The sequence below is a fragment of the Pseudoliparis swirei genome, chromosome 5 (assembly GCF_029220125.1).
Source record: "Pseudoliparis swirei isolate HS2019 ecotype Mariana Trench chromosome 5, NWPU_hadal_v1, whole genome shotgun sequence".
Taxonomy (NCBI): Eukaryota; Metazoa; Chordata; class Actinopteri; order Perciformes; family Liparidae; genus Pseudoliparis; species Pseudoliparis swirei.
This window is the reverse complement of record NC_079392.1, coordinates 23,932,394-23,958,320: the sequence shown is the minus strand read 5'-3', so window position 1 is coordinate 23,958,320 and position 25,927 is coordinate 23,932,394. Positions and strand designations below refer to the sequence as shown.

The following is a 25,927-nucleotide window of genomic DNA, read 5'->3' as shown; positions in this document are numbered from 1 at the left end:
TTCTTTTCCTTTTCTTTATTTTATTTTTTTGCCGCATGCCTGCTCCTCGCGCAACCTATATTCTAGTCGCGAGCTATACCTTCTCTGTCGGTGTCACGAGCTGGGATATATATTGTATTAACCTCGCCGCGTCGCGTGCTGCTTTTCATCCATTTGTTGTTGCTATTATTATTATTATTTATTATTATTATTGGCTTCATTTCACCGCGTACATGTGATGTGATTTTTGATTCTCTTATCAGCCCAAAAAAACCTCCATGAGGAAACCGCTGCCAGAGACGAAGCTCATTATTGTTGGGGGCGGTGTGTGTGTGTGTGTGTCTGTGTGAGACGGGGGGGGGGGGGTGTATATTGCTGTGCGAAGCAATACAAAAACGAGATGTTTTCATTCGTGCAACAGTTGTTTTATTGCCCATTTATAGACAGGTTATTACGAGATCCGACATGAAGCGTTACGTCCACATTGTGTTCCTCGGTGTGTGTGTGTGTGTGTTTTTCTTTTGTGATCGGGGGGCGAGACATAGAAACCGATCCCCGGTGCCTACACACCACGCAGCTGGCATTGATAGACGGAAATGGTGTGAGGCACGACGGGATGTGCCTTTGCCGGGACCCCCGTGTCTCACCATCTGCTCAGGCGAGCCGGCAAGAGAGCATTCCTCCGGGTACGAAACCCCCCGATGCAGCCTGGTTCTCCACCAAGAACCAGGCTGCACTGATCTACCATACTCACTTCTTGATTCTTATCTTCCAAATATGATTATTTCTCCTTATGAGTCTGAGAGCCATAGCAACAGAGGATCTTTATATATATATATATATATATATATATATATATATATATATATATATATATATTTTAACTGTGTTATTGCATTTAATGCATACATATCTATTGAGGCAGACAATAATCCTTGGAAGAACAGGCTCTGGTGTTTGATGTCATCCCATCACCACTAACACACGGTGCACATGTTGAATGCAGCTTATGTAACGACAAACTTATTCACTGCAGGCTGAATAATTAAAAAAAATAGTTCTGCCGCCGTCGCCCAGAGGCCCGGTGGGCCAGCCCCGAGGTGAGGGGGCTCAGTCGGCTGGTCGGAGCTGAGGTAGCTGAAGATGCAGCAAGGGAGCGGAGGAGGAGACTCCTGAGCCATAGCCTGAGACACACACACACATACGCACACTCACACACACTCTCACACACGTATTCAAAGCTGCTGCTGCGCACTGCCCCTCCATCAGGGTAAGTCGCTGGTAGAAAGCAGGATGTGTGGTTCAGCGATGCAGAGGGAAGCATGCTGGTCACACACAGCCTGACGTGTTTCCCGTAACTGTATTTTCGATGTATATTTTTGTTGTATTTTTGTTGTTGTTTTTGTTGACGCTTGGACGGTAGATGCAGCCAGTGAGGCTTTTGGCAGTTGCTTAACAGGTTGTGGTGCTGAAGTTGACCGTGCATGTATCGACTGGCAGCAGAGCAAAGAGCGCTGAGTGCTGCTGGCATGTTGCTGGCATGTTGCTCCTACTCTGCTGGGTGAGTAAGCTATATCCAGGGTGTGTGAGTGAGTGTGTGTGGAGGGGGGGGGGGGAGTTTGGTGCAGCAGTAGCTGTATTAATTGCTATGATGTGTGCAAACGCAGCGGTGGCTGGAGCCAGTGAGGGCTGGTGTTTCTCTCTGTTCTCTGTTCTGTGTGTGTGTGTGTGTGTGTGTGTGTGTGTGTGTGTGTGTGTGTGTGTGTGTGTGTGCGTGTGTGCATGTGTGTGTGGGAGGTAGTTAAAGAGCCTTCTGGCTGATATGGAATTACGGGTGATGATTTGCAGCCGAGATGCTGGCATTTGCATCTTCCGTGGGATTCGACACACACACACACACACACACACACACAAATATATATTCGGTTTCTGCTCCAGTGAGAGAGTTTTCATTTCCCGAAAAGCATCTTCTATCGCTTGTTATGAGACATCAGACGTCAATATCTGGACCGCACGGCCGTGCGATGTTCTCGTGAACTCGGAGCCGGGTGGTTGTCACGGCTCCATGGGCATCGGATCTGTTTTTAACACACTTACAAAGCAGCATCTCTTGTGTTCTGATGACCAGCTCTGGTAACAGTCATTTCCTCTGTGTGTGTGTGTGTGTGTGTGTGTGTGTGTGTGTTATCTCTCAGGGGGAATCTCTAGTTGACCTGGACCATGAGCAATGAGTCTACCTTCTGGAACATCCTACCAGAAAACTCCACAGTAAGTCTGCCTTTCGCCACCAGCTTATAAACTTAACTTCCTGTGTGTGTGTGTGTGTGTGTGTGTGTTGTGTCCAGCTCACCACCAGAACCATACGCTCCCCTCGTCTGGCTGATTGACGGGCTAATAGAAAACATCCTGACCTGGAACCTGACATAATTAAATCTCTGATCTAATCTCCGTTTTAATTTCCCCTCGCAAGAGGAACACGTGACGTCGGAGTTCAGCGTCGACACTTTCCACGCGTTCTTCCTCGGAGAGTTCAGCACACATCTTGAGATCTGGAGAGACTGCAGGGGTCAGGGGTCAGGGTTAGGGGGGTTAGGGGTGCCACCGTCTATCCAAAAAAAGTCATCTTTTTTGTCACTTCTTCCATTTATGCAAACATACGGAAGATCGAAAACACGTTTATTTCTTGTCCAACATTAACTGATTGTCGTAATAATAATAGTAATAAAGTAATATATATATATATAATAAAGTGCAAAAAAGATAACAACAACAAAGGACATTTAGACAATCATTTTATTTAAACCGTTTACGTTTCTTTTCTGCCTACATCTGCAAAATTGGATTAAAAAAACGCAAACATTTAATTTATTAAAGGAAATAAATAATTCAAGAAATTTAGTGAATTGGTGATAAACTATGAACCCAAAAATATTTATACGGTGAGGAAGAGGAAGTTCATTTAGTCAAGAAAGACAAATCTTACACAACTACATTTAATAAAAAGAATTACTGACGTGACTAAGAAGTTATTCACGTGTTATGTCTGTGTTATTTTCAGTAATTATGTATTTATTTACTCATATCTTAATAAATCAAATTAGACCCTCTACAGTAAAAAAAATGTGCTTTCTAGCTAAACGCTAACCGCTTGCCGCGTGCGCTGAACTCCTGTTAGCTTTAAGTTAACGCAAATGTGCCACTAATCATGTATTTATTTACTCATATCTTAATAAATCAAATTAGACCCTGTACAATAAAAAAGTGCTTCCTAGCTAACCGGTAGCCGCTAGCAGCGAGCGCTGAACTCCCGTTAGCTTTAAGTTGAGTTAACGCGAATGTGCCACTCCCAAAAATAACATGAACAAAAATGCGTGTTCCCGGTCGAGGTGGTAGATCGGGTTCGTCGTGGTCTACTCACGTGGGAGCTCCGGCGGTGGATTAAATCCAGTTTTGTCGATATGAAAAGCAGAGGAGAGATTTTTAAGACGTCTAAACGCGCTCATCCCAAACTACACGATCTTCCGGTGCCACGGAGACTGCTGCTGTGCTTCATTTACTCAGCTGCAGTCCTCCCAGGGAGAGCTCCCCCATAGCTAAGGTGCCCCGCCGACAGGTTAATAGCCCCGGCGTTTATTGATTCATTTCACCGTTGCAATTATGGATTCACTTCATGCAGGTCGGCCAGCCGGTGGCTCTAAATCAATCTGTTAAGTTGCTGCATGGTGAGGAGCCCAAATCCAGCCTGATGTTTCACTTACATGACACACACACTTTTTGTCTTTACGAGTTTATTGATGTCATACATTTAAAATTCGTTGACGAGGAGGCACGCCTTATATATTTAATATTTAAAAAAACATTTGTTTCAACTTGAATGTGTGAGCGGTATGACTGCTAGTCACATTATATCTACACAATAATAATAGAGAAATACAACAGGAGAAAAACATCTCTTCTCCCTATTTGTTACATATTTAAGGGACTCCAAATAACATTACATTTCAATTTAAAAAACACCGTAAAAGATGAAGAATTGTCTACATATAAATAAATATATATACATATAAATAAATATATATATGTATACATACAAATATATACATATGTATATTATTTTTCTGAATCAGAATATGAATAAATAAATATACATATATTTATATACATATAAGTATATATACATATGAATATTATTTTCCTGAATCAGAATATAAATAAATAAATGTATATATACATATATTTATTTACATATAAGTATATATACATATGAATATTATTTTCCTGAATCAGAACATGAATAAATAAATATACATATATATACATATATTTATATACATATAAGTATATATACATAGGAATATTATTTTCCTGAATCAGAATATGAATAAATAAATATACATATATATACATATATTTATATACATATAAGTATATATACATAGGAATATTATTTTCCTGAATCAGAATATGAATAAATAAATATACATATATATACATATATTTATATATATAAGTATATATACATATGAATATTATTTTCCTGAATCAGAATATAAATAAATAGATGTATATATACATATATTTATATACATATAAGTATATATACATATGAATATTATTTTCCTGAATCGGAATATAAATAAATGTGTATATTTTAAAAAGCTTTCCGGTTGGAATCCGTCCGAATGGAAAGCAGCATATTTATCGTGACTAATGCAGTCTAATTGAGTCAGAATCCTCATTTGAGGCTTTTATAAAATAATATTTTGACCTGTTTCTTTCAGAGAGGTTACCAGTTGGTGCTCATGTGGGCAGCTCTTTGCTTTACTCACGCTCTCTCTTTTTAAAGCGCATGACATCACCGGCCTTTCTCCCCGTTGAATCCACTTCCCTTCCCCTCGCTGCCTACTCGTGACTCACAGCTGTACAATGCGCAGCTACCGGACCCGTCGGTCCAGGGGGGCGCCGCTCCATATGCAGACCTTGCACCGGTCATCGTGGGAACAGAACGGCTGTCTCTAACGATCTACCCACACTCAAAAAAACGATTCAAGCCCTTCTTAGAGGTGACACATTTAAATATTGTTTGATACATTTAAATAAATCAATTACAAAAATAGATATTTATATTTAATGGGTGGAACACAAAATGTATGAATTCTTTCATTTATTAGATTTATTTAGGTTAGATGGTGTGCATATCAACTCAAAATAAATGTGTTTCATTGAGGACTACCCTTTGCGCATGCGCCAGCTGAAAATCAGTTGTTTACAAGGTGAAGACACTTTCAGGGCTGTACGGTGGTGTAGTGGCTAGCACTGTCGCCTCACAGCCAGAGGGCCGTGGGTTCAATTCCCAGTCGGGGCTTTCCTTCTGTGTGGAGTTTGCATATTTTCTTAGTTAGTTTATATTTTGAGTTGGACAAACACAAATTAATTTAATTTAATGAATATCGTTATTTTATTTTAGATGTATTTGATACAAATGAGTTGGACTAACTTAATTACATTGTATTGCACTGATGTGCTAAATTTGAGTTGGAGTTGCATATAATTATTGGATGGAAAACCTGCCAACAATTTAATTGAGTTCATCCAATGAGTCATTTCTTTGAGTGCACATCCACCTTTTGCCCTCCCAGGAGATCCCGTTCGTGGCCGAGGAGCAGCGGGATGGCCACGTGCTCCTCCTGGTGATCCTCTCCTCCTTCCTGGTGGGGGCCGTGATCTTCATCGGCATCTTCCTCCTCACCTTCCGTCGCTGCTCTCGAGGAGGGCTGTGGTGCGCCAGGTATAATTGGACGTCATCCACTCCGAAAAATTTTATTCCCCCGATGCAGCTCCGTTGTACATGTTACATTACATCACATGTCATTTAGCAGATGCTTTTATCCAAAGCGACTTACAATAAGTTCAATTAAATTCAATTCAGTTTATTTGTATAGCCCAATTTCACAAATTACAAATTTGTCTCGGGGTGCTTTACAATCTGTACACATAGACATCCCTGCCCCAAAACCTCACATGGGACCAGGAAAAACTCCCAAATAACCCTTCAGGGGGGAAAAAGGGAAGAAACCTTCAGGAGAGCAACAGAGGAGGATCCCTCTCCAGGATGGACAGATGCAATAGATGTCATGTGTACAGAAGGACAGATTAGAGTTAAAATACATTCAATGAATATGACAGAGTGTATGAATAGTTCATAGTAGGCATATTCCACGATGGAGACCTCCACGATCCATCAGGCAGATGGCGGTGGGGAGGAGGAGTGACGTGAACACGTGACGTAACCCCGAAGAGACGCGCGTCGACGTCGTGCACTCGCCCAGGAGACGGCCGTTTGAGTGACAGGCGCTCGGTCGTCACGCGATCCTCTCTGTGTTTACTCGGCGGCGGCGCGGCCGCCCCTCCGGACGCTTCGTCTCCCTCGCCACGGCGGCAGCACGCGCCATCAAGTACACTTGAATTTACGAGAGGCGCACGCCGGCTACACGCAGATAAACGAGAGAGCGCGGCGGAAAGGCGAGGCCGGCAGGAGGGAGAGCCGGGCCGACCGGGACAAATGATGAGCGTAATGAGATTTCATAGCAGCCGTCGGCGGTGATTAATCTCGCATCGGTGCCCAGCCCTGTGTGTGTGTGTGTGTGTGTGCAAGGAATACACACAAACACACACACACACGCCGTGTGAGAAAGCAGGAGCCACAGAGGAAATGAAAGACAGGAAGAAGCACAGATCTGGGAGGATGGAGAAATCCCTCAAGTTAATTCACACCCCCACATACACACACACACACACACACACACTCACACACACACAGACAGACGCAAGTCGTATCTCTGCACAAAGAAATCAGATGGAGCAGAAAGTCCGGGAGGAGCTTTTCAGTTTCTTGTTTCCGCTTCATAATGTAAACTCTGGGCGTGAAGAAGCTGTGAAATGCGAAAGGGGGATTCACAGGAAGAAGTCCGGAAGAAGTCCGGATGAAGTCCGGAAGAAGTCCGGAAGATGTCAGGAAGAAGTCCGAAAGAAGTCAGGATGAAGTCCGGAAGAAGTCCGGAAGAAGTCAGGAAGAAGTCCGGAAGAAGTCCGGAAGAAGTCCGGAAGAAGTCCGAAAGAAGTCCGGAAGAAGCGCGCCCGCTTCATCCCCTACGCCACGTGGCCGCTATCGCGTCTTCTCTCTGTTTTCCTTAAAGATGGGTTGGAAGCGTGCAATTCAATAAAGCAAAGCGTGCGTGTTCCGAGAGCTCCTCTGGCCCTCGAGGGTTATCAAGTTTCCGGCAACGATCGAGACCCTCATTGATTATGCAGCCGGGGGAAGAAGACATTTACACAAAGATCTCGTGGTCGTGTCCTTATACTTGTCCTGCAGCTGGGTGTGTTTTAACAGGAGCCGATGGGAAAAGCCTGGTACCGCCAGATCTGGACAGACGAAAGACGGACCTTGGGGGGGTAAACCCGTCGCAGCGTTGATCTGAGTGTTTTCTGTGTGCCCCAGGGCCAACGATGACCCCGAGAAATTCAACACCACCTACGTGGAGGAGTGTCAGCCCACCCATGGTAAGAGAGGAATGGACAAAGAGCGGGGGAACAGAGAGAGAGGCGAGTAGAGGGAGGTGTAATGGAGACGGGCAGATGGAGGGATTGAATTGATGGAAGTGGGGATATTTTTAGCGCGTCAGCGAGAATGTGTAATGTCTTTTCCATTAAAATATTGTGATCTCGACCCAATTAGTGGAAGTGGCTGTGCGCCACTCCTGGAACGCAGTTCGACATTTTGGGGACCAGCGAATGTCTGGGATGCGAAATGACTTATTGATAAACCGAAGCTTCGGTTTGGCACCGGACTTGCCTTTGTAAGGCTTTTTTTTTTGCAACCTAAGTCCCCAGCTGGAACTGAATTGGGGACGTCGTGGTTTGTGGTCGTCGCCCTGAGCCCTGATCTCAACAGGGAAGCACAGACACAACGTCAGATAGAGCCATGGTAATCCCATGATGGATTAGATGAATCATCACCTATGATGTGGACCAAAGTGCACATACACAACGTGTGTGAACAATAGTCCAGCTTGGTAGAACCAACAAGGATTATTTTTAAACCCGATCAGATCGTTGGTTTAATTTTAAATCATGTCGCACCAATCTCTAAAACTAATAATCCAGATTCCTAATAATCCTGTCATGAAACTGAACAGCGAGACAGGACAATACTGTAAAAACAGTTCTGTATCTTCTATCATTCGGCCGTATAGCTCCACTAATCCAGCCAACAAGTTTGTTCTCAAAAGAGTAACGCAATGCTAACTAGCCGACTGTTTAACTAGCTAGTAAACTGGATTTACGAAACAAAGATTAGTTCTTATTGGGCTAAACTCTGCTTAATTTAAAATACCTGATTTATCCATATTAAACCTTCATATTATAATCTATTAATCCCTTTTCAAGGCAAGAGTCTGAAGGCCATACTTGCAGCTGATGCTGTAGCTACTGCTAACACGCTCACAGTGGCAATGCTAACACGCTCACAGTGGCAATGCTAACACGCTCACAGTGACAATGCTAACACGCTCACAGTGGCAATGCTAACACGCTCACAGTGACAATGCTAACACGCTCACAGTGACAATGCTAACATGCTCACAGTGACAATGCTAACACGCTCACAGTGACAATGCTAACATGCTCACAGTGACAATGCTAACATGCTAAAGCCTGGCATGAAAGATGTTTGGCATGTTCACCATCTTGATTTTAGTGTTAGCATTTAGTAATTTTCTATGTGGCACTAAACACAAAGTGCAGTTTAGTGTTTTTTTGGACGGTTGTTAGTGTTCAGTATTTCACTGAAAACTCAGGAGATCGTCACAAGTCACGAGTCTTCATCCTCTGGGGACCAGGAATGTTGTTGAGACGTTTCAGCCCGGAGCAGTGAGCGCTAACACGGCTGCAGCAATAACCTGTCGCTCTTCCTCCTCTCGGGTCTCCGGTAGAAATCACCATCAGGGTGGACGAGTCCGACTGCCTGTCGATGGCCAGCTCCCACAACCAGGAGACGGAGCGCTTCCTCTCCACGGGCACCATGGGCCGCCGCGTCTCCTTCAACGAGGCCGCGCTCTTCGATCACGGCAAGAAGGCGCAGGAGAAAGGCCGCAGGTTAGAGAGCCGGCGGCACACAGAGGCGACACGCAAAGAACTCACGTCAACGTCCGCGCGCTGCGGATTCTACTGCTCTCTGTGATCAAAGCATCGCCGCTTTAACCCTCCTGTTACCGTAGGGTCAATTTGACCCCATTAACCCTCCTGTTACCTTTATATTTACTGACATATTTTACCCTCGGGGTCAATTTGACCCCAGCAATTAAAACCTCCAGAAAATTATTAGAATTAATATTGTTTCCCAAGTTTAAGTGTGAGGTACTTTATGTTTGTTTGTTGACTACCTAAATAGCCCTTTAAATATATAAAAAAGTTGATATTTCTTATATGTTTGACACAGTGAAAAACAGCCTGGGGTCAAATTGACCCCAAAGAACACCGACGTTAAACATTGAATGGGGTCAAATTGACCCTAAAGGTAACAGGAGGGTTAAACTCTGTCCATCGCTCTTCTTTATTATAGGGTTCGTACGGTCATGGAAAACCTGGAAAAGTCATGGAATTTTAAAATGGTCATTTCCAGGCCTGGAAAAGTCATGGAAAAAACCTCAAATCATAAAAGTTTTGGAAAAGTCATGGAAATTTGTTTTAATCACGTGTTCATTCACGGCGAGTTTGAAATGATTAATATGTTTTTTAAAGAAAGACGCTCAAAATGTAAGCCGGCGTACGCTCTCAATACGCAAATTGTTCTAAATTGTTCATGTTTGGTCATGGAAATTTGGTTTAAAGTCATGGAAAAGTCCTGGAAATCCATTAGTCAAAATGTGTAAGAACCCTGTTATTAGTTCATGGTTGGGAGTGAATCCAGAATACATTTAAGTGCTCTGATGACACCGAGAATATTTCACGACCCTGCTTTTCTCTTCAAGCCCGGAGCCCGATGTGCAAATACTTCAAAAGGAATTATTCTGTGAGGCTAAATGTAGGAACCAGAGCAACTCTGATGGGTCTGCAGTCAGACATTTCCCCATGGCTGTTTTCCTCTTGTGTAGGGACAGGCGTCATCCAGAGTGGATGTGACTGTTTGTTGCTTTGTATTTAAAGGGGACAGAAAGTAGAAAGTGAGATTTTTTTAGTTATGGAGCGAAATAGATCCGGTATTAAGAAGCCACAAGGACTTCGTTAAGAAACCTGAACGCACTGATCAATCAGAGCGGAATTGGCTTTTTCTTAAAGAGACAGGCGCTAAAATTGAGAGTTTTTCAGTTGAATGAAGCTTTGCTCCTTCGAGACGGTGTATTACACTTTGTTGGTTTGTCGATTTGTCGGTTTTGAAGCCTCAATTATAGCATTTTGGCCACCGCCATCTTGGTTGCATCATTGAACGGAAGTTATAAGAGACGAAGAGACGGTATACGTCTGTGGTAGCGGCTTGTCGATCACAAGGTAGCCCCGCCCTAAAGCATACCCCGCTTTAGTGGCTGTTTTACCCGTAACGGGACTAGGATTTTCAATCGTGCTGAATTGAGGAAAACTTTAAACAAGCAATTGAGACCCAAAAACTCACGTTTACAATGTTTACTAAGTTAATAAATCAATTAGTGTTAGGTCGCCCCCTGATGGCGATTAGAAATAATGCAGGCCGGAGGCACTTCCGCATGGTGCGTCACTGCCTGGTTTATTCAGGCTGACATAAGGGGAACTATGAAGTGTTTTAAGAACATTAAAGCATGTAAACATCTCGTAGAAACTATCTGGTATCAGCGCGGACCTGAACCAAAGCGTGATACGTCTTCTTTAACTCGATCTCGTTCTCTCCAGGTACACGCTGACCGAGGGCGACTTCCACCACCTGAAGAACGCGCGGCTCACACACCTCCAGATCCCTCCCCCGGGCCTCAAGATCGTCACCATCCACGAGTGCGACGCGGCCGAGAACAGCGTCGCCATGACGACGCGCCCCGTCGCCAAGTCCACGCTCTCCATCTTCCAGGTGACGGCCCCTTAAACCTGCTTTTCGGTCCCGATGCATCGTTTGCCTTTGACCGGGATTAGTTAGAAAGCACCGGGACCGGGGCTCGGGGTCAGGGTCGTGCCCCTGGATCTCCCTTCCAGATGCTCTCATCAGCTGACAGCTGGCGAGAGCATCTGGACACGGTATTAATTCATGGCGTTCACATAAACATGAAATATACACTTTTCTAAGTGCCTGGCCGGTATTTGTACTATTCAGAATATTCAGAATAGGACTAAAAAGGGGATAATAATATATTTTTGTATCTTCCCGTCAGCCGATGCTGTGCCCACTGCCACAAACGGCGCTGACCAGCCTGAGCGTCAATCCCAGCTGCGCCCTCCCCGGAGACGCCCTCAACTCGGTGGCGAACGCGACGTCTCTCGGACCTAAAGAGCCCGCCCCCAGCTCCGTAAGTCGCCCCAAAACTGCTGTTGCGTGCATCATCTCACTCTTCCGGTAAGCTCTGGTTGCCAGCTCAACAGCTCTGACGCTCTGCTGCCAGCTCAACATGCAGCATGACTCTTCTCTCCTCCCGCCTCCCTCTTGCTCAGTGTGTCTCATGTAGTTATCCCCTGCCTCCTTAATGATAACGATACATGCAACAAGTAGTTTATTTGCCAGGTTGGAGGCAGGTCTAAGTGGGTTAGATGCACGTCTGCTATCGCAGCTCAGACAGCTATGCTAGGTAGCCCGCCCTCTCCCGTGCTGAGCTACAGTCAGCTGTTAGCTGTGCCCTGCGGTAACTGCAGCCGGATGGTTGGGTATCTGTACGAATGAGTCGTAAGTCATCACAGAAGCCCGCTGTGCACCAACAACTTGACGTTACGAACCAGATTTCACTGGTCAGCGACACACCCGCTGAGGAACACACCTGGTTATCGGGAGTCTATATGAAAATAGCTAAGCCACGGACCAGAGTCGTAGCCTCCCGGGGCCAGAGCGGCACGGAGTCTTGTTTGAAGCTGCTGGCTAAGGATAAGCGGATACAGTCAGATTGTAATACACGCCGGTGGTAATGACGCCGAGCCCGCCTCGAACTCACTAAAATTAATGTGGAATCGGTGTGTGCTTATGCCAAGACGTTGTCGGACACCGTATTCTCTGGCCCTCCCAAATTTGCAGACAGACGAATTGTATAGCCGAATGTCGTCTTTCAACCGCTGTCGAGGTGGTGCCCAGCGAATAATTAATAATGTGGGCTACGTAGACAACTGGAAGACTTTCTGGGAAGACTTTCTGGAAAAGGAGATCTGATGAGGAGAGACGGCATTCATCCCACGTTGACGGCGCGCCTCATTTCTGCGAATATGACCAAGTTGATCACCGGACTTAATCTATGACACCCCAGGGTTCAGAACCGGGAGCAGAGTTGTAGTTTAACACCCTTCTCTGCTCTTCCATTCTGAGCAGTTACCCACCCTTGACTTTAGAGTAGAGTCTGTCCGGCCACTTCAATTAAATTAAATAAAAAAGTAAGCAGAAGAGGAGTCACACAATTTATACAAGTATGTTAACACAATTATTTCAGCAGTGCAACAAAATAGGTTTATTAAATGTGGTCTCCTAAATATTCGATCTCTGTCATCTAAAGCTGTGTTACTGAATGATTTAATATCAGATAATCACATTGATTTATGTTGCCTAACTGAAACCTGGCTGAGCCATGAAGAATATGTCTGTGAATGAATCGTCCTCCAAGTCATATTAATACTCACATCTCGAGGTCCGGGAGGTGGAGTAGCAGCCATCTTTGAATCGAGCCTATTAATTAATCCTCAACCAAAATTACACTACACCTCATTTTGAAAGCCTTGTTCTTAGTCTTTCACATCCAACCTGGAAAACACTACAGCCAATAATCGATTTGTGATTCTGTGCACCGCCACCAGGTCCATATTGAGGCTTTATATCTGAATTGTCAGAATTTATATCAAGTTTGGTTCTTAAAACCGATAAAGTTATTATTGTTGGAGATTTTAATATCCATGTGGATGTTGATAATGATTGATTTTAGTGCTGCATTCATCTCCTTTGTTGGACTCGATTGGCTTCTGTCAGAGAGTACAGAAACCCACTCATAGCTTTGGCCACACGCTTGATCTTGTTCTTACTTATGGCGCTGATATTGAGCATTTGAACGCCTTCCACACAGAATCCTCTCTGTCAGACCACAACCTCATAACTCTTGAATACTACCGGATGTCAAAAGTTTCTACACTAGATGTCTAACTGATAGTGCTGTAGCTAATTAAAGAAGAAAGCGATTCTTCTGTATTTGATTCGATACCACGCCTCAATATAACAGAGGACTCCTGGTCTAACTTTAGTCCGTCCCAGAGTGATCATCTTGTTGACAGTGCCATAGGCTCTGAGAATGACACTGACTCGATAGCCCCTCTGAAGAAGAAGACAGGAGGAAGAGGAGGTTTGCTCCTGGTATCCCTCAGACCCTGCAAAGCAACTCACGAAAGCTTTGAGCATATGGCGTTCAACTAATCTCGAAGAATCCCGCTTAGTTTGGCGAGATAGTCTTAAAACATATAAGGCCTCCATGGCCTCCGTAATGCCAGAGCAGCCTATTACTCATCAATAATAGAAAAATAAAACAACCCCAGGTTTCTCTCTTCAGCACTGTAGCCAGGCTGACAGAGTCACAGCTCTGTGGAGCCGCATTCCTATAAACCTTAGTGGTAATGACTTTATGAACTTCTTTAATGAAAGATTTAACTATTAGGGACAAGATTAATAATCTTGCCCATAACCAGTGCCCTGTCCTCAAGTGGAATGGCCTGGAAACCGCTATGCCCTGGTGTATATTTGAGGATTTTCTCCCTATCAACCGTGACCAATTATTTTCAACGGTTTCTACTTCAACACTTCTCACCTGTCTCTTGGACCCCATCCCGACGAGGCTGCTTAAAGACGCTGCCTTTAATTGGCGGCTCTATTAGATATTAGATAATCAATGTGTCTCTCAAGGCGTACCACACTCCCTTCAAGGCCTGTTATTACACCCTTCTGGCGTTATTAAACCGATCTCTAACCTCCCTTCCTCTCCCTTCCTCTCCAAGATCCTTGAGAAAGTGGTCGCAAATCAGTTGTGCGACTTTCTACATCATAATAGTTTATTTGAGAAATTTCAATCATTTAGAACAATTTAGAACACCACAGAGACGGCACTGGTGAAAATTACAAATGACCTCTTAATGGCAGCAGATAAAGGACTCCTCTCTGTCCTGGTCGAGACCTTAGTGCTGCATTCGACAATTACATCATAGACCATGACATCCTGTTACAGAGACTGGAGCAGTCGATTGGCATTCAGGCACGGCACTAATTTGGTTTAAATCTGTTATCAGATCGATCTCAGATATTTGTATTTTTGTTATAACCACCAACGTTAATCACGGAGTTCCGTTCTGTGCTTGGACCAATTTTATTTACCTTATACATGCTTCCTTTGGGCAATATTATCAGGAAACACCCATAAACTTTTCATTGTTATGCAGATGACACTAACTATATTTATCGATAAAACCAGAGGAGACAACCAACTCTGTAAAATTCAAGCATGTCTTAAAGACATAAAAACATGATGACCTGCAACTTGATGTTAAACTCAGACAAAACCGAAGTAATTTTAATCGGCCCTGAGCACCTCAGAGATCAATTATCTGGTGATGTGGATTCTGTAGACGGCATTGCCCTGGCATCCAACACCACTGTAAAGAATCTTGGCGTTATCTTTGATCGACTTGTCCTTTAACTCCCACGTAGCAAATCTCAAGGACTGCATTCTTTCATCTACGTAATCAAAAAATCAGGCACATCTTGTCTCAAAAAGATGCAGAAAAATTGGTTGGTTCACGCTTCGTTACTTCGAGACTGGATTACTGCAACTCCTTATTAGCAGGCTGCTCTAATAAATCTCTAGGTCCCTCCAGTTGATCCAGAATGCTGCAGCTCGTGTTCTCACTAAAACTAAGAAAAGAGATCACATCACTCCTGCACTAGCTGGCCTGCAAGAATCACTTTCAATCATTCTTCTCTTAACCTCTAACCTACAAAGCCTTGATTGGTGATGCTCCATCATATCTTAAGGAGCTTGTCGCCATATTGCCCACCAGAGAGCACGCTCAAATGCGGACTACTTGTAGTTCCTAGAGTCTTAAAAGTAGAATGGAGCCAGAGCCCTTTAGTTATCAAGCTCTTTATGGAACCAGCTTCCAATTTCCAGTCAGAGGCAGACACAGTCACCTCGTTAAGAGTAGACTTAAGACCTTCCTCTTGACAGAGCTTAGTTAGGGCTGAATCAGGTTTGCCTGGTCCAGCCCTGATATGCTGCTATAGGCTTATAGCTGCCGGGGACGTTTTAGGATGCACTGAGTACCTATTCTCTTTCTCTCCTTAAGGATGAATTTTCATCTCTCAATCACGTTACTAACTCTGCTTTCTCCCGGAAGTCCTTTTGACTTTACGCCTCATGGGGTCATCGGACCCTATGAGACCCGCATAGATCCCATCTGCCTGATGGATCGTCTGGGTCGTGGAATTCCTGCTCATGACTACGCCACTGTCCTGTTGACTCACGCCCACTCCTCCCCACCGCCATCTGCCTGATGGATCGTGGTCTCCATATAATATACTATGAACTATTCATACACTCTGTCATATTCATTGAATGTATTTTAACTCTAAATCTGTCCTTCTGTACTACACATATCTATTGCATCTGTCCATCCTAGGAGGGATCCTCCTCTGTTGCTCTCTTTCCTTTTTTTCCCCTTTTTCCCTGAAGGGTTATTTGGGAGTTTTTCCTGGTCCGATGTGAGGTTTTGGGGCAGGGATGTCTATGTGTACAGATTGTAAAGCACTCCGAGACAAATTTGTAATTTGTGAAATTGGGCTATACAAATAAACTGAATTGAATTGAATTGAACTGAATATTTTATTTGAAGTTTGGCATGCAAATACCTCACGAAGCGCCGTGAGTGTGCATACGAGCGACCCGCGAGAGTGTTGTTGGGAACGTGCGGTGTGCAAGGAGTGTGTCGAGGCAATCGTCTGTGGAGCGATCGGCTTTTTTTCTTCCGGAAGCTAGTCACTCAGTGCAGCAAATGGACATTAAAGCAGCCACTTAACCAGCGAGTCATACGTGAGGGGGGAGGAGGAGGAGGAGGAGGAGGAGGAGGAGGAGGAGGGGGGCGACAAGAGTGATGGTTGATGTTTAACCCTCCTGTTACCTTTCGGGTCAATTTGACCCCAGGCTGTTTTTCACTGTGTCAAACATATAAGAAATATCAACTTTTTTTATATATTTAAAGGACTATTTAGGTAGTCAACAAACAAACATAAAGTACCTCACACTTAAACGTGGGAAACAATATTAATTCTAATAATTTTCTGGAGGTTTTAATTGCTGGGGTCAAATCGACCCCGAGGGTAAAATATGTTAGTAAATATAAAGGTAACAGGAGGGTTAAACAAGGAAGCCCGTGTGGAACGTCACTGTCAGAAGGGATTAAATACACGCCACCAGTCTTGGCAGGTTTTCCCGTCTGACCCTCTCTCTCTCTCTCAGATCGAGATGATGGGCGCGGGGCCCCGAGGCCGAGGCAGCGACGTCGGTCTCGTCGGAGAAGGGGCCACCGCGGGAAGCCAGGGTCCCGTGCTGCAGTTCTTCACTAAACTGCGGCGCCACGCCAGCCTGGAGGGGTCCAGTCCCTACTTCAAGATCAAGAAGTGGAAGCTGGACAGCAGCCAGAGGGCGTCCAGCCTGGACACCAGAGGTAACGGATCCTCCATACAGACGAGACGGGCCTTCATATTCTCAGATAACGGCCGGGGCCGATGCAGCGGGGAGGTGCAACACTCTCATCTGAACTGGGGGATAATGAAGTGGGCAGTTTCTTCCTTTGATGTATTTTCTTCTATTTATTTCGTATTTCTGGCAATATTCTGGCAATATTCCCCCGAACAGATGAGCGTTGAGCAGCGGGCTCCAGCAACCAACTGTGAGGCCGCTAGGACTCGGATGTTACACACACACACACACACACACACAGACCTGCAGGACAGATGGCTCCGTGGCGTAAAGTTTGGTCTTCCAATCAAATCACACACACACACACACACACACTTCTTTCTCCCTGCGCTTCCTAAAGGCTCAATCCTCCGATTCCTACCCGGGGGGGCGGATCACACAAAATCCCCTCAGAAACCTCAACACCTGATGGAAGCTTTCTCCAGAACTGAAGTGTCTCTTAAGTCCGACCTCACCCCTCCCTCCCTCCCTCCCTCCCTCCCTCCCCCCCCAGGCTCCCCGAAGAGGAGGCAGTTCCAGCGCCAGCGGGCCGCCAGCGAGAGCATGGACCAGGACGACAACGACGCGCACCACATAGACCTCATCCAGTACTTCGCCCGCACCCGGGACCTCGCCTACGGTCCGGTCCGCCCGGCGCCGCGCCTCCACTCGCCTCTGTCCACACCGCCCCCCTCCCTCGGCAGGTATCTTTAATTCCCTTGCCATTCATCTCGTTCACTGCTTCGCTGCCTCGCACTCATTTCCGTCTTGACCGTCGCCGCCGTGACGTCGTACGTCCCAATTCTTCACCGCTCTGCTCGACGCGTGTGCTCTCATGACAACAAAAGGATAGAGTCACATTTTGAATTAAACTGTAAATCATTGGAAAAAATAGAGACAGAAAGGATGTTTTCAAACATGCTCTATAACTACTGTGTCAATGCTATTTCACCACAGGATGATTTGCATGTTATGAGACCCACTTTCACGATTTTGGCGCCAGACGTAGGGAATTCCCAGAGTGCACTTTTCCTTGGAGAGCAAAGTGGAGAATGGAGACACGGGGTTTATTCTGGCGTAGGAAACCATTCCATCGCTGACATCTGATCGCTGCTATGATGCAATTATAGCAACGCAGATTCCACCTCAATATTACCGAATAAACAAAAATAACCGATCTCCCATCGTAGAATCTACTAAATTAAACAAAACCGATATTTCCCGCGTGTGTTTGCAGATGTTTGTTGTCAAAAAAACAAAAGCGATTTCCTGGAAGCCGTCGCGTTCCTCGCAGTATGCATTCTTTAAATTTGCCGATGAAATGCACGGGGGTGTTTCCTTTTCTTTCTTTCTTTTTTCCCGAGCACGGCATGGCATCAGTATTCAGCTCAACTCAGAGAGAGGACATGCAAACAGCAGCCATTGCAAGTCATGAAAACCATTCTGTGCGGTGTGAACACGTGTCAGAGGAATGTGTCATTCGGGTAAATGCTCTGACACTGGTGCTTGTTTTTTTTGTTTTTGCGTGTCCGCTGGCTCCTCCCCCTTCCGTCTCTCCTAACTATTTCTCATGTCTCGTCTCGTCCCTCCACACCTGCGTGCACGCTACAGGGTAGAGGTAGAGGTCGTGGTGGAGCCCAGCTGCAGCCGCGGAGGACCCGGGGTAATCGGCCTGTCCCCCGATCCCCAAGACGAAGCACTGTCCCTGGCAAGAAGGGAAGCCGCGGACCCCCCAGACCCCCAGGAACCCCAGGAACCCCAGTCCCTTTACAAAGACATCTGGAACCTTCGCGCCACGCTGGAACAATACGCCGCCTCCGACCAGAGCAGCAGCAACGACCGGAACTCCGACGCCGAGAGTGTGTGTTCGCTGGGCGGGCGCACGGAGACGGAGAGAGGAGGGCCGCCCAGCTACCGGTCCCAGGACTTAGGGGACGAGGGCGGCGACGACGACATTTCGGTGTATTTGGATGAGAGGTCGGGGGCGACGGAGGGAAGAAAGAGGAAACAGAAGAGCACCGACGGAGAAACGGGGACTCGGAAGTTGCTGCAGATGGACAGCGGCTACGCGTCGATCGAGGCGCCGTGCCGCGGGCCGGAAGACCTGCGGCTGTTTGGCGGCGGCGGCAGCCCGAAGGACAGGACCGCCCACGAGAAACGCCACCACTTCACCAACGCCGGGCGATCCGGCACCGTCGGCGAGAGCTCCGAGTCTCGCCTCTTCGAGGAGGAGCTGGAGGACGAGCTGCTGCTGGGCGCCAGCGGAGGCGTTTCCATAGGAACGGGCGCCGCGTCGCTGAGCTGGGTCCCGTACGGTCAGCCGCTCGCGCCCCGAGAGGCCGCGCAGCCTCCCCGTCCGCCGCCGCTGCACCGGCGAGACTACAGCATCGACGAGAAGACGGACGCCCTCTTCCACGAGTTCCTCCGCCACGACCCGCAGTTCGACCAGCAGGAGTCGCCGACGAGGAAGCACCGGTCCCGCGTCCACCTGCGCAAGCAGTGGCAGCGCCACAAGCAGTGGAGCGACCCGGGCGTCAGACACTTCCAGACCTCCTTCGACCGGCTGCGGGCGCCGCTCCGACGAGGCGACAGCGTGAACTGCCCGCTGGACGCGAGCTACCGCGGCACGCTCCCCCGCATCGTCAGCGCTCCGGACGAGGAGACCGCCGAGGGGGCCGGCGGCGGAGACGCGGAGGTCGACGCCCCCTCTTTTACGCCACCTCTCTGGCACCGAGACCCTCAGGAGGAGGAGCGCCACGGCCCCCAGACCATCACGGCGGAGCTCGCGGACAAACTGACCGCTCACCTCGGGGAGCGGCTGTACGCGGGCCTTCGCAGGACCGAGGACTCGGCCGCCGAGTGCGCGGCGGCGGCGGCGACGGCCACGCGCGCTTCTCCGGACCACAGCCCAGTGTAGCAGGGCTCCAGGCGTCCTCCTCCTCGTCACCTCTCGCTTCCCGCCGATGCTCACTTTTTCCCTCTTTCTTTCCTGTTTCCACTCGTCCCGCCTCCGTTTTTCTCCGTCTCTCCGTGTGCAGCTCGAATGGGAAGTGTGCTTTAAATCACCCGTCGCCGCGGCGCGAGATAACAGACAAAACAGAGCTAACGTAACAAAAGTCGTCTGCTGTCAGTGATACCTGTTTCCTCGTTCGTCGTTGCCGTGACTGCAGTCCGTGTCCATCTCTGGCTTCTTGTCTCCGCTCTCCAGTTTCGAATAACTGAAAACCGACATGGCGTCGGTGCTCGTGGATCCACTGTGAAACCAGGTGCTATTAGAGGAGTAGAACACGATAGATCTGGACGCACCAGCGAGTCCTTTGAACGTGCAGACGTGGGAAATAAGTTGTTTTTTTCACTACCAAATGATCTGAAATATCTGAATTCTCAATCAAAGCTTCGTGAGGCAAATTTAAAGGGACAGTTCAGCCTAAAATGAAAACTTCTCGTGCCTCTTAGTGCTCTTCATCGTCTAGACGAGAGGCCCGTGTTTGTAGTTTATAGTTTAATGGGTTTTTGGGTGAACTGTCCCTTTTTTAAAAGTTGTTCACACTAGTTCAGATCAGTAGTTCCCAACCTGTGGGGGGTCCCCAGAGAGGATTAAAGTGATTTATGTACAAATACTTATGTCTGGGTTTGTCCTCAGCGATCAGTTCCCGTCTCCGTATCGCGACGTCAATCCATGCTTGTTGACAATTCTGTGCCAATTCTGTGCCAACTTTTCCCGATTGTAACTATCTCCGTAGGAAGATGGCATCCCGGTTCTTCATCACTCGCTCAGCTCTGATTGGTGGAATGTTTTTTCAAATTGTTGGAAGTAGCCCTCAAGTCTTTCGCGGTCAGGAAACGATATAAAAACAAATGTCCTCTTTCTTTTGTTCCCATCCACGAGATGTTCTGATCTTCTTAGCCCCTATTGATTTCTGGGATTCACCAATGTTTTATAATTCAATGCATGAATATTATTCGATGTTTTAGAGTGTTTCTGCGCTCAACAAATATTATTGGTCCATTCATCCTAATTTCGACAATAAAACATTCACATTTTGGACGATATTGCGTGCGTTCGGCGTCTAAATGCCTTTGATACGGCTCTTTTTCCTTTTTTCTCTGTAACACCAGTCTCGAAATCAAGTTATTTTAGTTAATTTAACAAAGTAATTCCACTACTTGTGATGTGTCATGAGTATTTGCACACGGCATAGCCCTCATATAGTGGTAGGGGGGCATTAACTGTGCTCGTTATAAACATCTTATTTTTGTCTCTTAAAGTGAAGAGAATGTCGCTGCATGATTATATAGAGACGTATTTTTGTAGGCCAACCTGAATGTTAGCATCGCCAATGGGACTCACCGTTGGTTTTTTTCGGATCATTGCAGAAAATAAGCTACGTTGCAAACACGACTTTATGATACAAACACGTTTTTCTGTAGCAAGATAATCTCCAGAAATGCACACCGCTTTTATAATGCTGTAAGTGTGAGTGCAACGTTGGGCTATAAACAAACTAACACGCATGTGATGGTGGGTTAGTCGGCGTGAGGACCTCCAGTCGGCTCGTTTAGCCGCTGGTTAGCAACCGCTGGGTAGCAACCGCCGCTAACGCGCGAAAGAAGCTTCATATTCCCAGAGAGCGATGCTTACTGGCGGCATACGATATTATACCAGCCGCTGTATGAGGATACTTTGAGAAAGGGCGGAGTAGAAGAAGAGTGAGGCTTGGTGGGGCACAGGCCCTATAGGAGCTGTAATGAACGCGAGTTAGCAGCTAATGCTAAGTTAGCAGCTAATGCTAAGTTAGCAGCTACAGCTTGCGCTAGCTAACTCGGTGAATCCGTGAAGGCATCTGACAACGACAGAAAAACAGGACTTTCTAAGGGGGCCATAAGCCAAAAAAAGGTTGGGAACCACTGGTTGCGAGAAAATGGACATGAAGGACACAGTTAGCAAAACGTTATCATTTACTTTGATCTTTTGAAAAGGAGGATGTCCTCTGAGGGTCCTCATCGAGAGTCCGACTGGTCGCGATGCTTGTTGTTGTTGTTTTGGGATGGGAAAATGCTCATCACCTATGTGACAACTGTGTTTCTTTTTTAAATGTGTTTATTCAATGCGTTTTCATTTTTTATTCGTGTACGTCTGCTTTGCTTAAATGACAATAAAAGCTTGAGAGTGCGGCAGGTTTGAAGCGGACCGGTTCAGAACTAACACCCTGGTATCGCGAATATGACGATAACCTCCATAAACTACGACTCCATGCACTCTCGGGCATCGACCTCTGACCCCGCCGGCAGAACACACTCGGTCGACGGCGGTGAGCTGGGCGGCGCCATGAAGAGCTCTGAGATCGCTGCTGTTTATTGAATCTATAAGGAGAGGCATGCTTTCTTGTGCATGATGGCTCTGAGAACAGGCTTTACTTGTCCTCCCTCCTCCCCCCTCTTCCTCTTCGTCTCCTGAGAAAGTTGACAGTGACAGTAGATCCTCCCCTGCGGCCCCGAGGGCTTCACTTCCTGCCGGCTTGTAAAACCAGACGGAACAAAGACGTTGTTTGTTGTTACAGTCCCCTTTATTATTATTACCTTCGCATTGAAAATGCGGAAGGTAATGTTTTGATCGCTGTGTATTTGTATGCGTGCGTGTTATTCGCATAAGTCAAAAAGTATTAAACCGAATCGCATGAAATTTGGTGGGATGATTGGTTATTATCCGGGGACCATTTGATTAGATTTTGGGATCGATCGGGTCAAAGGTCAAGGTCAAGGTCATGAAAAGGTCAACATCTTCTTTTTACCAAAGCGCGGTCAATTTTTATCCAATTGGCATGCAACTAATGCCAAAATGTTCATAATTCAATGCCCAATCTTGTGATATATGAAGGTATGCGCTCTACCGAGTGCCCGTTCTCGTTATTATTATGATTTGGTGCCTCTCATTCAGGAAAGCGAGAGCAGCAGGTTGACGGTAACCCGGTCACGCTCATGAGATCTCCTTCTCGGAGCCGCCGCACAAGATGGTGTTGAATATGAATCGCGAGGAGAAGGAGTTCCCCCCTCTCATCCCCCGTCTCCCTGTCTTTGTTCTTTTGAGGCTATTACCAAAATCACCAAATAGAAGAATCAGGGGGGGATGAGGGGATCTCTTTGCTTGTCTGTGATGATGATGAGGATTATGATGATGCTCACCAGATTAGATCTCTCTGCGCCGCGTGACAGGAGTCTCCTCTTTTGGATGAGTGCAGTTGCTGCGTTCCCCATTAAGGAGAGCAACGAGATAAAAGGAGGTGACATATATATATGTGTATATGTTTCTTTGCTCCACCTTCTTTCACGTCGGCCCCAATCACAATAACCCACCGTGAAAGAAACGCAGCGTGTTCTTTTTTTTTTTATGACGTGGATAATCAGCAGGAGGGGAAATGAAATCCTCCCCGATCACTCATAAGGGAACCGATGCATCCCAGAGGACCGGAGGGAAGACGGCCACGCCGCCCATAGAAAAATGGCGCCAAAGGGTCGCGTTCCCGTACACGTGTACAAAGATTCAACTCCGCTGCGTATACAAGCACAATGTCACAAGAGCTAGACTAAATGGACGTCCTCTTTTAGGTTTAGACTGACGCTGTATAGCCGGGGGGGCGGCGTGGTGAAATCATGGTGTTTGCGTGCTTACCAGTAGCCTGTCGAATGCATTGGTGCATAGCTGTGTGTAGGTCTGCATGAGAGTTACCACTTTAGTACAAACCTTCATGTTTCCTCAGAGTTGCGGGGTACAGAAGGACGCGTAGTTACCGCGTAGTTACCGCGTAGTTACGCGTAGTTACCGCGTAGTTACCGCGTAGTTACCGCGTAGTCACCGCGTAGTCACCGCTCACTTGTGGAGACGTCGGCACGACGTGAGATTTTTGTACTTTTAAGAGTCATGCTAGGATGCTGTGATGAGATTTTGTGAGATCTATCCCTTTTAAAAGTATTTCTGTATTCCTTGCTTGTTTAGTGAACCGCTTAATTTAATCGAAAGGAAGAAAAAAGAAAAAAAGACGAGCTTTCTTTACAACTTTTGCTTTAGTTGATCGGAATCGATTGAGCCTCGAGGGACCAAATTATCGAGAAGAAGAAGAGATTTTTTTTTGTTATTTTAGGGTTGTTTTCCAATCTGTGAATAAACGAATGAAGCTGAAAGTGTTTCTAACTCGCTTTATTTCAAGGGGATGGTCGGTTAATCGAGGCGTGGGAACGGATCGCGGATACGGTTCCCTCTCAGGAATCTCATTTCATTTTTTTCCTCTCTTCTTAGCTCCTTTTGATTCCTTGCCGCTCTTTATCCCCTCCCTTAGATTAATTGGAAAAAACAGCCAAATCCAGCCAGTGATCTACAAAGGGGCCCTTCTTCTTCTTCTTCTTCCTCTTCCTCTTCTTCAACTCTTTCTCCTCCTCCTCCGCTTCATCCTTCTTCTTCTTCTTCTTCTTCTTCTTCTTCTTCCTTGTACCTCATGATCTCCCTGACTGGCCTGTAGCCTATTTACTTTAAATAAGTCTACTTGGTCACTTTACAACAACATCTTCCATCTTTTTTACTCTCGCTAAAACAAAAAACGGGTGATACAAAATTAATTATTTCAAAGAGTTATGTCCCAAAAAAATCAATTTCCGCCAATAAGAAAATGATTAATTGGCTCTTCCGCAGTAGCAAAACCAAAATAGTGTTGGGTTATTATTTACAATTGTCAAAGACTGATTAGATATTCCTTAGAATCAACGAAGAAGAACAACAACCAGAGCAATAAGAAGAAGGCGTAATGTGTATTCAAACCAACAGTCTGCAGTCGCTTTCTGCCTGGAGCTACATCATTTAATTTAATTTATTCTCTTGGAAGAACGCAATTTTCACAACATCAAATGTGTTATCTTGTTTGAATTCCCTGTCAGTCTACGGATTTTAATACATCGCTATACTGACGGAGTGAACGAGTCTCAGACTCTCCTCTGTGCTTCTTTCACTCTTTTGCATCATCCCTTTTCCTCCGTTACCCCGTTATTGTCCATCAGCCAATCGCTGAGCTGTTCGCTGTGAGCCAATGCTGACTTTGAGAGGGGGTTCCTTCACACCGTGAGGGTACGTCGAAGTGTGGAAAATCCAGCGCAACCCCCTTTGAGGCTGGTTACGTATCCAATGTGAATGAATGCCCCCTAGAGCGGTGTGCACTGCACCAATGGGCAGTCTGAAGCAACAGGGGCATAAAAGATTCATACACGCATAACCCCACTGACATTTGTTATACCGACAACCTAAAAATCCAGCCTCGATTCATATTTTATTATTCAACACGTCATATGATACCCGTTGAGATAAGGATGACTATTAATATTGTTGTTTGTACATTTTTTGTATTGACAACACACTTTCCCATCGTGCTTTGGCTGTTGTGCTGAATGCCAAGGCGCCATAATCGTAACATATTCATATTTTTTTCCACTAAATGTCAAATTACATTCATTATTTTAGTTTTCTATTTTTTTATCATTATTAAAGCATATTTTATTACCTATAAATAGACACCAAGAAAGATCATTCAAATCGGGGAAATACAAACAGTTTTATTAAGAAAACAAATTTTTTGGAGACCCAATTGGCGGAAAATCTTGAAAAATAGCCGCCATCTTGGATTTTTTAATGGCCAATCAGGCAGATTTGACCAAATACCTCTGGAGAACATCTCCACCAAATGTCATGCTTGTATTAAAATTGTATTCTACTACCTGCCCCTCTATAATAGAGATGAGTCCATAAAGATGAAAACTGCAGTTCCCCGAGTGGCCACTTGAGGCTGCCGCTAAAAGCGAGTTATTCCCCGAAGAAGAAAACTTGTTTACAGCCTGGTTTTGGTCTCGACGGCTAATGTCTCCGTTAATGACGAGTGTACTCATCCGTTTGAATCTCATTAAGCCTCAAAGGCTGCTGCCATCACAGCCGCTCGCCTCAGATGATATCAGTCTCAGAGATCTGCCCCTCCGCTGTGCTGGTGCCTTTT

The 25,927-nt window shown here is 46.0% G+C and overlaps 1 protein-coding gene across 1 annotated transcript; it reads left to right on the top strand.

Annotated features, from left to right (window-relative positions):
* Positions 1 to 1,524: 1,524 nt before the first annotated feature.
* cbarpb (CACN subunit beta associated regulatory protein b) lies at positions 1,525 to 24,018 on the top strand. The gene is made up of 10 exons (XM_056413985.1): positions 1,525 to 1,540; positions 2,175 to 2,247; positions 5,619 to 5,767; positions 7,478 to 7,539; positions 8,970 to 9,132; positions 10,900 to 11,071; positions 11,370 to 11,504; positions 16,677 to 16,884; positions 17,413 to 17,602; positions 18,510 to 24,018. Exons 2-10 carry the CDS (start codon positions 2,200 to 2,202, stop codon positions 19,813 to 19,815), a joined length of 2,433 nt encoding a protein of 810 aa, XP_056269960.1. The 5' UTR covers positions 1,525 to 1,540; positions 2,175 to 2,199; the 3' UTR covers positions 19,816 to 24,018.
* The last annotated feature ends 1,909 nt before the right edge of the window (positions 24,019 to 25,927 follow it).